Source organism: Grampus griseus (genome assembly GCF_964374135.1).
Source record: "Grampus griseus genome assembly, chromosome: 19".
NCBI lineage: Eukaryota > Metazoa > Chordata > Mammalia > Artiodactyla > Delphinidae > Grampus > Grampus griseus.
Window position 1 is genome coordinate 16,423,272 of NC_139013.1, and position 17,412 is coordinate 16,440,683.

The 17,412-nt window shown below is 47.9% G+C and overlaps 1 protein-coding gene across 2 annotated transcripts in view; it reads right to left on the reverse strand.

The window, feature by feature from the left end:
* The window catches only part of WTIP (WT1 interacting protein), a 31,092-nt gene extending 14,474 nt beyond the window's left edge, over nt 1-16,618 (reverse strand). For both annotated transcript variants that reach the window (XM_082676695.1, XM_082676694.1), the window contains exons 1-2: nt 15,915-16,618; nt 10,543-10,644 (exon numbers count right to left, since the gene is read on the reverse strand). In XM_082676695.1, coding sequence (XP_082532821.1) covers nt 10,543-10,644; nt 15,915-16,599 — 787 coding nt within the window. In that variant the 5' untranslated portion in view covers nt 16,600-16,618. The remainder of the gene's footprint in view (nt 1-10,542; nt 10,645-15,914) is intronic.
* Between the last annotated feature and the right edge of the window lie 794 nt (nt 16,619-17,412).

Here is a 17,412-nt window from a genome sequence, read left to right on the forward strand (position 1 = left end):
CAGCTGATATCATAAACAATGGAAAAGCTAAAAGCTTTTCCTCTTGGATCAGGAAAAAGACAAGGATGTCCACTCTCACCACTTTCATTCAACATAGAATTGGAAGTCCTAGCCAGAGCAATTAGGCAAGAAAAGGAAATAAAAGGCATCCAAATTAGAAAGGAAGAAGTAAAACTGTCACTATTTGCAGACGACATAATATATAGAGAAGAAAAAAATATATATATATAGAGAGAGAGAGAGAGAAAACCCTAAAGACTATCAAAAACTGTTAGAACAAATGAATTCAGTAAAGTTGCAGAATACAAAATCAATACACAAAAATCTGCTGTTTCTTTAACTAAAAATGAACTATCAGAAAGAGAAAATAAGAAAAGTCTATTTACAATTGCATCAAAAAGAATAAAATACCTAGGAATAAATTTAACCAAGGAGGTGAAAGACTTGTATATTGAAAACTACAAAACATTAACGAAAGAAACTGAAAACACAAATAAGTGCAAAGATATTCTATGCTTATGGACTGCAAGAATCAGTATTGTTAGAATGTCCACACTACCCAAAGCAATCTACAGATTCAACACAGTCCCTATCAAAATTCCAATGGTTTTACTGTTGGTGGGAATGTAAATTGATACAGCCACTATGGAGAACAGTATGGAGGTTCCTTAACAAACTAAAAACAGGGGACTTCCCTGGTGGCGCAGTGGTTAAGAATCCGCCTGCCAGTGCAGGGGACATGGGTTCGAGCCCTGGTCTGGGAAGATCCCACATGCCGCAGAGCACCTAAGTCCATGTGCCACAACTACTGAAGCCCATGCACCTAGAGCCTGTGAGCCACAACTACTGAACCCCGGGCGCCTAAAGCCCGTGCTCCACAACAAGAAAAGCCACAGCAATGAGAAGTCCTCACACCACAACGAAGAGTAGTCCCCACCCACTGCAACTAGAGAGAGCCTGCGGGCAGCAACAAGACCCGACGTGGCCAAAAATAAATAAATGTATTTTTTTTAAAAAAGGAAAACTAAACTAAAAACAGAACTACCATATGACCCATCAATCCCACTACCGGGCATATACCCTGAGAAAACCGTAACTCAAAATAAGTCATGTACCACAAGGTTCATTGCAGCACTATTTACAATAGCCAGGACATTGAAGCAAGCTAAGTGTCCACCATCGGATGAATGGATAAAGAAGATGTGGCACATATATACAATGGAATATTACTCAGCCATAAAAAGAAACGAAATTGAGTTATTTGCAGTGAGGTGGATGGACCTAGAGTCTGTCATACAGAGTGAAGTAAGTCAGAAAGAGAAAAACAAATACCATATGCTAACAACTATATATGGAATCTAAAAAAAAAAAAAAAGTTCTCATGAACCTAGGGGCAGGACAGGAATAAAGACACAGACGTAGAGAATGGACTTGAGGACACAGGGAGGAGGAAGAGTAAGCTGGGATGAAGTGAGAGAGGAGCACTGACATATATACACTACCCAATGTAAAACAGCTAGTGGGAAGCAGCCTCATAGCACAGGGAGATCAGCTCAGTGCTTTGTGACCACCTAGAGGGGTGGGATAAGGAGGGTGGGAGGGAGACACAAGAGGGAGGGGATATGGGGATGTACATATGCATATAGTTGATTCATTTTGTTATACAGCAGTAACTAACACAACATTGTAAAGCAATTATACTCCAATAAAGATGTTAAAAAAAATTCCAATGGTATTTTTAGAACAAATAATCCTAAAACTTACATGGAACCACAAAAGACCCTAAAAAGCCAAAGCAATCTTGAGAAAGAAGAACAGAACTGGAGGCATCATGCTTCATGATTTCAAACTGTATTACAAAGCTACAGTAATTAAAAAGTATGCTGTTGGCATAAAAATAGACACATTCATCAATGGATCAGAACAGCAAGCCCAGAAATAAACCCACACATATATGGTCTATTAATTAACAACAAAGGACCTCACATCTGTTAGAATGGCTATGATCAGTAAGACAAGACATAACAAGTGTTGGTTAGGATTTAGAGAAAAGGGAACCCTCGTTCACTGTTGGTGGGAATGTAAATTGGTGCAACCTCTGTGGAAAACAGTATGGAGGTTCCTCAAAAAATTAAAAAGAGAACTAACATATGACCCAGCAATTCCCTTTCTGGGTATTTATCTAAAGAAAACAAAAATACTAATTCACAAAGATATCTGCACCTCCATGTTCATTGCATCATTATTTACAATAACGAAGAGATGGAAACAATCTAAGCGTCCATTGATGGATGAATGGATAAAAAATTACACACACACACACACATGAATATGATTCAGCCACAAAAAGAATGAAAATTAAATCTTGGCATTTGCAACAACATTAATGGACCTTGAAGGCATTATGCTAAGTGAAATAAGTCAGACAAAGAAACACAAATGCCGTATGATCTCTCTTATATGTGGAATCTTTAAAAAAAAAAAAAAGCTCATAGATAGAAGAATTTGGTGGTTGCAAGACACAGGGGGTTGGGGATGGGAGAAATGAGTGATGTGGGGTTTTTTTAGTTTAAACAAATTGAACAAAAACTTTCAAAGAAAAAGGCATCCTTGTCAAAACCACAGCCCCAGCAGACCTATGAGAGGCATTCCCATTAGAGTCAGGAGATGACAACACCTAACCAGGGGCAAGAGGGAACCTCCCGCACCTGATGAAGGGCACCTATGAAAGCCCCACAGCTCACATCAGACATAACAGTGAAATAGTAGATGCTTTTCCCCTTAGGATTCAACTGTATACTAGATGTGCTACGCAGTGCAAGAAGACAGGTGAGAAAGGAAAACCGATAAACACAAATGACGTGATTGTGTTATACAGAAAATCACAAGAAATCTATGAAAAACCTGCTAGAACTAATAAGTAGGTTTAGCAAAGCTGTAGAGTAGGTGGTCAATATATGAAAACCAAAAATATTTTTATATTCTAGCAACAAGCGACTGGAAAATAAACTTACAATTTTTATTTTTATTATTTTGAATACATTTTACTAGCACCTTCAGTATTCCTTTTTTTTTTTTAATATCTATTTATTTATTTGGTTGTGCCAGGTCTTAGTTGCAGGAGGCGGGCTCCTTTAGTTGCAGCTCGCAGGCTGCTTAGTTGCGGCTCACCAGCTCCTTACTTGCAGCATGCGGGCTCCTTAGTTGTGGCATGTGAACTCTTAGTTGCAGCATACACGTGGGATCTAGTTCCCTGGGCAGGGATCAAACCGGGCCCCCTGCATTGGGAGCGCGGAGTCTTAACCACCACGCCACCAGGGAAGTCTCCTAAACTTACAATTTTTAAAATGCATTTATAACAGCATCCCCAAAAACCCATAAAATACTAAGGGATAAATTTAATGAAAGATGTGTCTGACTTTACTCAGCAAAACCAAACTTTGCTGAGAGAAATTTTAAAAGAGCTACATAAATAGAGAGATATACCACTGCTGGAAGACAGTTCTCCATTGGATCCCTTCCATCTCTGCACATCTTTCAAATGGCTTGCAGCTTTCATTCTTAATTATCTTTCCAAGGACGTCTGTGGAGCAAACTGCTCAGAAGACAGAGATAGCATCTCCCTCTGAAGCAGAAAGCAGGTTGGTTTGCTGTTCAGTATAAACAGAGATAAATGTGCTTCTCTGGGATAAGAGTCACACAGCTTTGCTGGCAGCCCATTATAAAATCCTGGGGTTCCCTAAGCTCAGGGTTCCTCAGCCATGACATAGAGACCCACCGCGTGTGCAGCACACAGCTGGTATCCACGTCACCACTGTGGGACCAAGGAGGGCACACAGAACCGATGTGAACATGAAGCTCACGCTGCCTGCAGTGCTGTATCTGTCCCAGGAAGGTCATGTCTTCAGCCAGCACCCGTGAAACACAGGCAGGCTAACTAGTCAGCTTGCATGCAGGGAAAAATCTTGGACCCTGCACAGTTCCGACAACCATCTTCATGGCTTCAGACGTTCTCATATCAATTGTCCCCAAATTGATCTACACATTCAATGCCGCCCAATCGAGTTCTCAGCACTCTATTTTTTTGTGTGTGGAAACTGATGTGCCAATTTTTAAATTTATATAGAAATACAAAGAACCTAGAATAGCCAAAATAATCTTGGAAAAGATCAACAAAACTAGAAAACTTACACTCCCTATTTTAAGACTTACAGAAATCAAGACAATGTAATATTGTGGGCAGGAGAGACAAAAAGATCAGTGGAGGGGCTTCCCTGGTGGCGCAGTGGTTGAGAATCTGCCTGCTAATGCTGGGGACATGGGTTCGAGCCTTGGTCTGGGAAGATCCCACATGCCACGGAGCAACTAGGCCCGTGAGCCACAACTGCTGAGCCTGCGCGTCTGGAGCCTGTGCTCCTCAACAACAGAGGCCGCGATAGTCAGAGGCCCGCGCACCGCGATGAAGACTGGCCCCCGCTTGCCGCAACTAGAGAAAGCCCTCGCACAGAAACGAAGACCCAACACAGCCAAAAATAAATAAATAAATAAATTTATTAAAAAAAAAAAAAAAAAAGATCAGTGGAACAGAATGGAGGGCAAAAATAGACCCATAAATATTTCAACAAACGTACAAGTGGGAAAGCAAAGTCTTCTCAGCACATGGTGCTGGAACAACTAAATATTCATATGGAAAAAAGAATAAGACTCAATCCCTTACCTCTTACCATACATAAAAATTAACATGAGATGGTTATCAACCTAAACATGAGAAACCTAAAGCTTCTAGAAAAAAACAAAGGAGACTATCTTCACGACCTAACAGGGGACAAAACATTTTAAGTCACAAAAATAATAACCGTAAAACAAAACAAAAAAAAACGGAAGAAAATATTCACAAAACATCTGAAAAGAACTTTTACCATATATATTCCTAAAACTAAATAATAAAAGACAACTCCCAATTTAAAAACTGGGCAAAAGAGGGACTTCCCAGGCAGTCCAGCGGTTGAGACTCCGCACTTCCAGCACAGGGCCTGCAGGTTCAATCCCTGGTCGGGGAACTAAGATCCCACGTGCTGCATGGCAAGGCCAAAAACTTTTTTAAATAAAAATTTTTAAAAAAGGGAGTAAGAATTAAAGTAAACATTATTTTTAAAAAAATGGGCAGAAGACTTGAACAGACTTCACAAAAGAAGATATAAATGGCCAAGAAACAGAAGAAAAGACGCTCAAACCTCATTAGTTGTCAGGGAAATGCAAATTAAAACCACAGTGAGATACTACTTCAAACCCATTAGAATGGCTAAAATTAAAAAGACTAAAACACCAGCTGTTGGCAAATATATAGAACAAACCAACTCTCTTACATTTCTAGCGGGAGTATAAAATGATACAGCCCCTTTGGAAAATAGTTTGGCAGTCTCTTATGAAGTTAAACGTACACTTAGCCTATGACCCAGAAATTCCATTCCTTGGAATTTACCCAAGAGAAATGAAAACATTTGTCCACAAATGACCTGTACAAGAATGTTCATAGCACAACCTAGTATCTATCAACAGATAAATGGATAAACAAATTGTGGTATATTCATACAATAAAAATGCTATTCAGCAATAAAAAGGAGTGAGCTACTGATACATGTAACAACATAGATCAAAAAAAAAAAAAAAGGCGGGGCTTCCCCTGTGGCGCAGTGGTTGAGAATCCGCCGCAAATGCACGGGACACGGGTTCGAGCGCTGGTCCGGGAAGATCCCACATGCCGCAGAGCAACTAAGCCCGTGCGCCACAACTACTGAAACCTGCGTGCCTAGAGCCCCTGCTCCGCAACAAGAGAAGCCACCGCAATGAGAAGCTCGCATCGCAGCGAAGAGTAGCCCGTTTGCTGCAACTAGAGAAAGCCCACGCGCAGCAACGAAAACCCAATACAGCCAAAATAAATAAATAAATAAATAAATAATTTTTTAAAAAGAGAAAGAAAATAGTACATACTATTATGGCTGCATTTATATTAAGTTCTAGAACAGACAAAACTAATCTATGATGGTAGAAATCAGAACACTGGTCGAGTGGATGTGATGGGAGAACATATGGGGATTAACTGAAAAAAAGGGAAGATGGAAGTTTCTCGGGTGTTTAAAATTTTCTATAACCTTGTTAGGGGTGCGAGTAATATAAATGAACACATTTATCCAAAATCTTTGAACTATATACTTAAGATCTGTTTGCTGCACTATATGTAAATTGTACTAAATTAAAAACAAAAACAAAGGTAAACCGAATATATCTTGTGCCAGAGTAAAGAAGTACTCAAAGAACAATGGGGACATGTCAAAAGGGCACAGGAGTCAACTGGAAAGGACTTCCTCCGGCAATCTGAGCATCAAAAAGAATAATGATGGTATTGCAATACATTGCATGAATACAAGTCCATAAGTAATAAGAATACTCATAAAAGAAAAAATGTATTTGCCCCTGTTCGACTTTTTCCTTAATTTTCAGGGACTTCCCTGGTGATCCAGTGGTTAAGACTCCGTACTTCCACTGCAGGGGGCACAGGTGCGATCCATGGCTGGGTAACTAAGATCCCACATGCCACACAGAGCGGCCAAATAAATAAATAAAATAAACTTTTCAAACATCCCCTAGGGTGGGCTTCCCTGGTGGCACAGTGGTTGAGAGTCCGCCTGCCAATGCAGGGGACACGGGTTCGTGCCCCGGTCCGGGAAGATCCCACATGCCGCGGAGCGGCTGGGCCCCGTGAGCCATGGCCGCTGAGCCTGCGCATCCGGAGCCTGTGCTCCACAACAGTGAGAGGCCCGCGTACTGCAAAAAAAAAAAAAAAAAGAAAGAAAAGAAAAAGCTCCGAAAGCTATCCCAGGAAAATGAGAATGGACATTTCCCTAGTAGGGCATAACTTGCAGAGATATTTCCCAACCCATCCCCTATAGCCCAATAAAAATAAAAATTAAAAAAATAAAATAAAAAAAAGGAATGCTGTAAACAAACAAAAATGATCGTTGGCAGTTATGTTTGTGACAGTATAAGGTTTGTTTTCCCATATGCTTCACAGTGTCTTTTAACAAATAGAGGTTTTTAATTCAAATGTAGCCAAATTTGTCAATCCCCTCTTTTAAGTTTAGCAGTTTTTGTGTGAAAAAAATTTTTTTCTTAACCAGAAGATTGGTAAAGATATGTTTCTATACTTATTTCTAAAATTGTCAAGTTTTTCTTTACCCATTTAGGTCTTTGATACACCTGGATTTAATTTCATTATTTTATATGGATAACCACTTTTCCCAGAACCATCTGCAATGCTGTCTCTATCACCCATCAAGTTTTCACACAGACAATGGGTCTGTTTCTAAACTCCACTCTGGTCCATTGGTCTATTTGTCTATCCTTGCCCCAGTACCACACATGAAATTAATTAATGTAACTGTACAATATATATTGACACCTGGTGGTGGAAGTTTGCCCGACCTACTCTTCTTCAAGATCATCTTGATTATTCTTAGCCTTTTGCTCTTCCATTTAAATTTTAGAATTAGCTTGTCAAATTCACAAAAACCTGCTTAACTGGAATTACAATGCATTATAGATCAATTTGGAAAATACTGACCTCTCAACACTATTTTATATACCCATGTTCAACAGTATATGAATATTTACATGATTATGCTGTATTTATTTTTCTTGTCTTACTGCAATGACTAGGACCTCCAGTACAATGCTGAATAGAACACATGATTGCAGGCATCATTGTCCTTTCCTCTTTTAAAGGTCCATTTTTCTTATATTTCACCACTGAGTATGATGTTTGCATAGATTTTTAGTAACCAACTTTTATCAGGTTGAGAAAGTTCCTTTTTATTTCCAGTTTGCTAAAATCTGAATGTCAGATTTTACTGACTGCTTGTTCTACTCCTATTGAGATGATTATATAGTTTTTCTTCTTTAGTTTGTTAATGAGGTGAGTTACAGTAACGAATTTTCTATCGTGACTCCACTGGTACTCTTCAGGTAAGCTCAACTTGGTCATAATATATTATCCTGATTCATACACTGCTGAACTCAGTACCAGTGGAAAGAAGAAGGGAATAAATAAGAATACAAGAAAAATTCCCAGAACCGAAGGGCAAGTCTCCAGTCTAATGGGGCTCTGTGTGTACGCACAAAGCCTACACCAAACATAAAGTATCCGAAGCCAAGTAGCTGCAATGCACAATTTCAGGAGCACCATTCCTCTTGCATCTACGTAAGTGGCAACCCCTGCAACTGTGCAGTTCACAGCCCTTTCCAGAGGCTATTACAGGATTTGCTCAATGATAGCCCTCTTCCTGAGATCTCCCAAAAGGAAAAAAACAGATCACACACACAAAAATGAGAATCAGAATGGCATCAGAATTGAGCAGTAACCATGGCTTCTGGAAGATAAATCTATGACTTCAAAATGCTTAGTGAAAATTAGTTCCAATTTGAAAATCTATTCCCAGTCAAACTACAAATTGTGAGAGTTGAATAAAGGTATTTTAGACACAACAGAATTCAGAAAACTTACCTCCCACATTGCCCTGCTTAGACAACTACAGCAAAACGCTGGACAGTTTAGGTTGTTTCACAGCTTCGATTCCTCCCTACTTCTCCAAGTTGTGTTCAGTAACCAACCTTACCTCAGACAGCCTGGTGTGTTTAAGGGAAACCTGAATCCACTCCCCTATCCGTGGACGGGCTTGATTAGTATAAAGCTAATTCTTCTTCCCTTATAATGGTTCAGAGACTCAGGCAAGTAAGCCAATCAAATCACAGCACTCCCCCCAGCCACACGGGGCTTGGTTCAGGAATGGATGTGTGAGATGATCTGGCCAATGATATACAGGAAGATGTTTGCTAGATGTTTTCTGGAAAAGAAGTCTCCCCACCCCAAAAACATGACGAGAGGAAATGGCCCCTCTTCCTCCAGACCAGTGGTGTCCCAATGGAAGTCTCAAGCTGCCTCAGACATTTCACTACCATAAGAGAAGTCACCCTAAGGATAAAACCAAACCCAAGGGAAACACAGCCAAGATATTCATAGGGCCTAAGCCACTAGATCAATCCCAGCCTGAAGCCAGCCCTATCTCTGGGCTCCCAGTTCAACGAGTCAAGAAATATTCTTAGAGTTTAAGCCTCCTCAGCAGCTTTTCTGTCATCTGCAGCTGAAAGCTTCTAGGAGACAGTGGATTCAATCCAACCAATATACATGGGTAGGCACAGAATGAACACTCCACAGGGGTCCAGAGAGCAACTGGCTCAGACTAAGGAGAGGCCAGGGGCTCCAAGGGGGAACTCAAAAGAATGCCTACTAAAATGGGGCAACTGGAGTGGGGAGAGGAAACTGAAGGATATGATAAGTCAAGACAATGCAAGGAGAAAAAAAGGTTAAAAAAGAAAACTCCAGGGAAAGTAAATGACTATAGAAAAAAGGAGACATAACCCCAGTATAATTCTTGGTTTTGCAGTGAATAATATTTACATAGTCATATTATAGTAATATAAACCTGGTTTATTGACTTAATCACAACTTATGATGACTACACTGAGAAGACGGAAGGGGAGAGGGCACAACAGTCAGCGTAAGAACCTATTCCTCACCTACCACGGCAAACAAAAGTAAATCATTTCCAAAACTGATAATCAAGAAACAGCAGTGTATGCTGTTAGAACATGGAGGTGCCTACTAGATGAAGTTGCTACGTGGCTGTCCCTGGGCAAGAAGACCGGGGTAGAAAGATAAGCGGTTTTTTGCGATTGCAAAAACAGCTTCTCAGGACTCTCTGACTTAACACTGTGTACGTATTAGACGTTTTTTTCTTTTAACATCTTTATTGGAGTATAATTACTTTACACTGGTGTGTTAGTTTCTGCTTTATAACAAAGTTATATTACACTTTTATAAAATAAAGTGTTTTATATTAAAATGTTTTGTGTATATAAATAAAAGATGTCTTCTCAGGGCAAAGCATGAAAGAACAGTAAGAAGATCAAGAGTGCAGACTTAAAAAAAAAAAAGAGCGCAGACTTATTAGGTTGGTTGGATTATAGTTACTTTTTTCTTTTTATAACTTTGTCTAGGTTAAATTATAACATTTATATTTTATACAGTGTGTAAAATTAGGACAAAAAATATATTGCAGGGAAAAAAATATTAGCCTCATATCCAGGCAGGCAGAAGGCACATCTCTGGCTCCACAAGCCCCACCCAGACAACCGAGAGACATCAGTACCCTGCCCAGGACAGAGGTTCCAAAGCCAAGGGCTAGAAGGGCAGCCTTTCCCTGTGGCCAGCAAAAGCCTCCTCCCTGGTCTCACGCCTCCCTCCCCAGGGCTCAGCAGATCTCCCCAGGAGCCTGGGCCTCTCAAGCAGACTAGGCCAGATGACAAGGAGCCACAACTCAGCCTCCTCCACACTCCAGCCTGGGCCAGAGCTGGGTGGTCCATCCGCCTGGGACTTAGATGCAAGGGGATCCACAGTGCAAGAGGGACAGGGGAGAGGTTACCTACCACAGGAGTTGCAGGTGAAGCAATCGGTGTGATACAGGCTCCCCATGGCCTGGCACGCCTGCCTCGCTCCATAGATGCCAAGCCCACACTTGATGCAAATCCCTATGGAAGAGGAGGCAGGAAAGAGCAGCGATTAGCACCAGGTCTGTGGACTTGAATGGACACGCATCTGACTCCTAGTCCTAACACCGCCCAGCCACGTGATCTTGCGCAAGGAAATTCCATAGGCCTCCTTCGCTCCATTACTAATGGCTGACATGGGGACAGGAAGGGTACCACTACTTAGGGTTTGCTGCTGTTGTCTGAGGACTCAAAGAGTTTAGCAGAGCACGTGGCAAGTCAGAGCTAACGGACACTGTCCACACCATCAAAATTACAATGACATGTTTATACCTGGAAAGTTGGTCTAAGCCCCTTCACCTTGATCTGCTCGTGGACAGAGGGAAAATCCTTTCTGCTGTCTATGAACCAAAAAGAATGAAGACCACATAGACACAACCAGGGCAGAGTCCCTGACCCTCCCAGCCACACCTCCTTCACCTGTACAATAAGGTCAAGTTATTCTCTTGTTTAGTCAACACGTGGACACTGACACCCCGCATAGTTTAGGTGCCAGAGATTCTGCAACGCACCAAACAAACCCCCCCCCCCCCGCCCTCAAGGAGCATGTATTCCAGTGGAGAGAGGTGGACAACAGGTAAATCACATCTCAGGTAGAAACAAGTGCTATGGAGGAAAAGAAGGCTGATTAAGAATACGTCTGAGTGTGTGATTTTTAAAGAAGATGGTCAGAGAAGGCCCCAGTGACAAGGTAATATCTGAGCAAAGGTCTAAAGGAAATAAGACGGCGAAGTTGCTCTGCAGGGAATAACTGAGTGGACTTGGGGACCACCCCAGGGTGGGGTGCTTGGCAGGTAGGGGAGGGGTGGTAAGGAGAGGGGTAACCAGCAATACCAGGGCAAAGGCCAGCACTAGCCTTAGGGAACTCTCTAGCCAGCCCTCCTGGAGACCGTGGAGACTGCGGGTGTCCAGCCCAGACATCAGAGGTCCTCTCACAGACTCACCAAAGGTCTCCCATGGCACAAAGGGCATGGAGACGGGCCCTACCTGCCCCCTGGACCCTAAGTCTTCTGGCCGCTTCAGGACACGCTGCCCTCAACCCTCTCCTTCCTGCCTTCCACCAGATCTTTCTCCTTAACATTTACCATGGCCGAGCGTCTCCCACCTTAAAAAAAACCTCCCTCCCCCATCAGCCACCCCATTTTCCCTCTCCCCTCAGTCAAGAAAGAAAGCTTAGTCCACATCCTGTCATCTCCTAACGGTGCAGATTTATGGACTTTCTCTTCTGATCTTGCTAAAGGGGGCCCTCTCCTCCTCTCGGGTCCCCAGAATATGACCCGCACCTGGCTTTCTAGTTCTTCTCTCTTCCCAGTTCTACTGGGTATTCCCTTGCTCAGTCCTGGGTCTCCCATGCCTCAGTCTCCCCAGGAGAGAGAGAGACAGTTCAGATGCCCTCAAACCAGGCAGGAATGTAAAAGTGATTGGTGGGCACCCAGGTGAATGCAGAAGAGAGCCATGGCCGCCGGAGGTCACAGACACGTCTCAGCTCCACTGATGGCTACCGGGGAGGAATGCAGGGCCAGCACTTCTAAAGATTCTGATTTTTCAAGAAAAGCTAGAAATCTAGATTTGTGCATGAAACCTTTCCATACTGAAATTAATTGTTAACTTAAATGTTTTGAGAATTTGAAGCCAAACACACCACGTTTACAGGTCTCCACACGTGGCTTTACCCCAGCGCCATCTGCTCCCATGCTCACCCCTGCCGAGGCTCCTGGCACCCTGCCCAGCCTGGATCCCTCTCCTGAGCCACTAATCCACCTCCCAGGTGGCCCCAGACCACCTCAGGTCCAGAAGAGAGCTCTGGGCTCCTGCTCAAAAAAACGGCACTTTCGCACAGCCAGGTTCCAGGAAGCATCCAGGTCTACCCTATCTCTCTCACCTCCAGCTCTCAATCAGGTTCCTCTGTTCCCTACTCTGGACTTCATTCCCTCCCCTCACGCCCACTGGCCCGATTCAACGTCATCAATTCTCATCCCACTTGCTGTTTCAACAGCTTCCTCACAGCATCCTACCCTGGCCCCCGATAATCCATCCCCCAAACTGCACCCAGACTTATCTTCCTAAAGTGAGAATGACCCACCCTCACACCTTCACTCTTGTCCATCAACTCTGAACACCTGACCTTGTCATTTGACTACGTTACCAGAAAACACGATGCAAGGAGCAAAAGTCGGCTGCCTATTGGAAGCAGAACAGAAGGACGGGCCAGAGGGGAAGTTATGACCTTGTATTATTTGTTTTTCGGTTGTTTGAGCTTGCACCACTTTCATGAAAATACGCTGAAGAAGGACAACCAGGGGCTTCCCTGGTGGCGCAGTGGTTGAGAGTCCGCCTGCCGAAGCAGGGGACACGGGTTCGTGCCCCGGTCCGGGAAGATCCCACATGCCGCGGAGCGGCTGGGCCCGTGAGCCATGGCCGCTGAGCCTGCGCGTCCGGAGCCTGTGCTCCGCAACGGGAGAGGCCACAACAGTGAGAGGCCCGTGTACCGCAAAAAAAAAAGAAAGACAACCAGGACCATGAGGTACCTCCAAAATCCAAGGAGTAGACTGCTTCGGAGGAGAGTTGACTCCACCTTTGGAATGCAGTAAGATCCAGACCAACAAGACCTGGCAAATGCCCTCTGGTGTTTGGGGCTGAGGCTGGGGCATCGCCAGGGTGCTGAGCGAGGGCTGGGTCAGTCCAGTGGGAGGAGACAGAGACGGCTGAGGGGAGATCGAAAGCGGATAAGCAAAGACGATGTCACCCAGACACTAGGATGAGGGATGAAAGGGCGGATAAGACCTTGGGGCCATATAGGTTTGGGTTTGTTGTTTTTTCTTATTTTTGTTGTTGTTGCTTAATGAAAGACCCTTATACATATTTATAAACAAAAGAAAAGGGCCAGTGGAAAGAGGAAAGCTGAAGATGGAGGAGGTAGAGGTTGGAGATGGAAGGACCTTCATCCTCAGACCTGGACATGGACTTAAGAGCCTTCAGGGAAGGGACAGGAAGCCAAGACTGCAACTGCTGACCCTATTATTCTCAGCAAAGTAGAAAGCACGGGCAGGGCCAAAGAGAGAGGCAGGCTGTTGAGGGACTGAAAGAGGGAACTGACCAAGGCTAAGAGTGATGGGTGGTGCCCAGAAGAGCACCAAGGTTAAAGACCATCACTCTGCGGCCTGATATAGCAACAGAAAAGGGGGCCGCAGCACTGACTTGGAGCCAGGGTTCTGCAGGGCAAACAGCAATGAGAGCAATCAGAGGTAGCGGTGAGACGCAAGCTGCAACCAGGACTGAAGACAGCTGACGCGAGGCAAGTCCAGGGTGTGGCCTTGGGGGTGGGCGGCTGAAGAGAAGGCAGAGAGGTCACCAAAGTCAATGAGGTTCTGGAGGCCTGAGGCTGTTGGCTGGCTCCTGGCAGCAGAACTTGGTCAGGAGAGATGCCCATGAGAGACAGAGCGCAGCCAGGAGGTGAGCGGGTGCCAGAGCCAAGAAGGGATGGACAGAGAGGAAAAAACACTCCAAGGGTGAGGTTTACCAGAGATCGCTCGAGCTCATGCTCCCTGCAGACTTCCTTTTGTAAAATGTTGTATTATCCAGGTTGATCTCTATGAAACTGCCACTTTCACAGCTCCAAAATGTGGAACATCGGCAGGAAGATAACAGCAGTTCAAGCAAACAGCTGCTCATGTTTTCAAAAAATCAGGAAAATGTTACCTAGATCCGGCTTCTCTTAAAAAAAACCCCCAAAGATCTATCATCACTCACCTCCCACTCCCACGTGGCTTCAATGGGAGCAGCAGGTCCCATTAGAAAGGATGACCCACCAGCCCCTTCACTTCTCCCACTACCTGCCCCGGTCTGCACACAAAGATTCAGGAGTAGCTACGGAGGCCCAGAGAACACACCCCTGCCCAGGCCCTGCAGCGAGTGGGGACAGGAAAAGGGACGGTCTCCCCGGGAGAGAGCGCTGGAATCTCATTCTCTTCAGAAGGTAGCCCAGCTTCGGCTCCTGGTACCTGCCCGGCATGAGAGGCAATGGCTTCCTACTCCCTCCCTGCTCCCAGGCGGTCTGACAGCAGCCACAGGACCTACCAGACCACAAATTCTCACCGTGATGCTCCTAGATGAGCAGGTCCCCTCCCAAAGGCAGGACAACCCTTTGGCCTACACACTCCCTTGACCACCTGACCCCTCCTGGGCTGTAACCCCAGGGAGTATAACGGAAGCGTACATATCCTTACTTGTCTCCTTTTGCCCACATTCTTCCCTCGGCCTGCAGTGCCCCCATTGCCCGTCCCATACAACCTCCTTCCCTCTCAAGATCCAGTTCAGGGCAGTCCTGAGCTGCTAGCTGGAATGAACCATGAAATACAAACTCCAGGACAGCCTCAGCCTCAGACATGATAACCACCACCCCCTCCAAAGCCAGGTGCCTGCTTATCAGTAAAGGAGGGAGCGAAGCCCCTCCCCAGGCCTCTCAGAACCTCAAGCCTCAAGTTGTCCAAAGGACTTGGGATCAAAGGGCCAAGGTCAGACTGAGAAAGGGAGGCTGTCAGAGACTGGTGGTCTTTGCAAATGATGTGAAGCAGGATTCCCTTCGGAAACATCCCATATACACAGCACAACCGAGAACGAGGACAGCCCAGTATGACCAGCTTAGTCTCCCCCCACCCCCAGCGTGGGCTTCTCCTCCCTCAAAGACTCTACTTCCAGCCACTACCATTATCAAAGCCTCAGGTCAGGCGGGCTCCGGTGGTATCCAGGCCACGCCACCTCCCTGCCCCTGTTCACAGCCCTTACTGCTGGGAGAAGGGAAACACACAGCTTCGGCTGACCGGCTGATCACAAAGCATGGAGTACGATGAGCTGAGGCAAGTGCCAAGGGTTAAGAAGAAATTATTCAAAAATAGCTTTTTCTGCCTATTAACGTGACTTTTCCTCTAAATTAGGGGCAACGCATCCACTGACTTTGCCAGAACTCCCGGCCCAGAGACCCAGAGGCTAAGCCACTGTCCGAAACAAGCCCCAGACCTGGAGGTTCACACACACACTCCGTCTGCGGGAACAAACGTCGCCAGCTCCCCAGCCCCACGGGAGGGACACACGCTTTTTGCAGCCCGGTCCCTCGTCCGAAGCCCAGCCCTGGGCCCAACCAGCGCTCTCCTCGGCCGAGCCGGCCGCCTAACCGGAGGTCGTCCCCGACCCCCGACGAGGACAGCGGAGGCCCGGGGCCGAGGCGCGCGGGCCGCGCGGCCGAGCTCGCTCACCGAAGTAGTCCCGCGCAGTGCGCGCCTCCAGCGCCCGCTCCAGCTCTCGGGTCAGCGCCTCCAGCCGCCGCTCCGCCGAGCTCGGGGCGCCCTCCCGGCCCGGGGGCAGCTGGAGCGAAGGCAGAGCGAAAGGGGCAGGCCCGGCGGGCTCCGGGGAGCGAGCCGGCGCGGAGCAGGCGCCGGGCAGGAGCAGGTCGGGGTAGGCGCCGGCCGAGCCGCGGGAGCCGAGGCTGGACACGCTGGAGCGCGCGCTGCCCACCGACGGCGGCCCGGGGCCCGGGCGCGGGTCCGAGCGGCCCGAGCGCGGGCTGCCGTGGCGCTGGTCGTAGCCCAGGCTGATTCCGCTGGAGCGGGCGCTGCCGCTGCCGCCGCCGCCGCCGCCGCCTCCGTCGGAGCCCGCCAGGCTAGCCCGCGGGCTGCCCGCCGGCTGCGCGCTGAGCTCGGGGGCCGCCGCGCGCCGCGGGCCTCGCTCCCCGCGGCTCAGTCCGTCCACCCCGGCCTCGGGGCCGCCGCCGCCGCTGCCCTGCCCTCTGCGGCCCAACGCCTGCGCCGCCTCGTCTCCCGGCCCGGGCCGCGGCGCCCGCCGGCCCCGGCCCGGAGAGTCGCCGCCCGGCTCCAGCTCCCGCAGGGCCAGCCCGGCCAGGAGCAGAGCCGCCTCGTCCACGGCCGCCCGGGAGCGCTGCATGGCCCGGCCCGCCGGCCCCGGCGCGTCACCTCCGCCTCCGCTTCCCGCCGCCGCTCCGGCCGCGCCGCCGCATCGTCCGCCCGAAGCCCGGAGCCCGCCCCGGGACCCCTGGGCGCGGGGCGGGGCCGGCGCCGGGCCGGGGTCGCTCTGCGGGCCACGCGCGGTCCGGGGGCCGCGGCGCTCCGCTCGGTGGCGCGCGCGGCGGAGGAATGTGCGCTCGGAGGCGCCGGGCCGCGTCCCCTCCTCCCTGCGGCTGTGCGGGGGGCGGAGGGACTCCTTTGTGGGGGCAGGAATGCGAGGAAGGAGACGGCGCTGCGGCCTCTGGAATGTGGGGGGAGTGGCGGCGGCGGAGCCGCGGTGTCCGCGCTTCGCCGCGAGCTCGGAGGGGCGCGGAGCCTGCGCTGGGCCGCCGGGGCGTGCGGCTTGGAGCTGGCGCTCGAGTGGCGGAGCGGCCAGCTGTGGCGCCGCGGGGCGGGGTGGGGGGGCCCGTGGGCCCGGGCTTCGTTGTGCGCCCCGACCGTCGGGCCTCTGGAAGGATCCCGTATCCCCGCGGGCTGAGCTGGAGGCGGCTCCCCCAGTCCCGGCCAGAGAAATATGAGCAGTTGACAAACGTTTCCCACATCCTCCCCCATCTTACTTCCCAGCGTCGCCACGGTTTCAGGCGCTGGGCCGGACAAGTTCGGCCTTGGGCAGAAGCGCTGCACCCATCCGCCCCAGGACACTGGAGACCACTGCGCGTCTCCAGCAGATGCGACCCCAGGATCTAGCGTGACCCCGACATCCTAGCGTGTCCCAGGGCCATGTGGCTGCGCA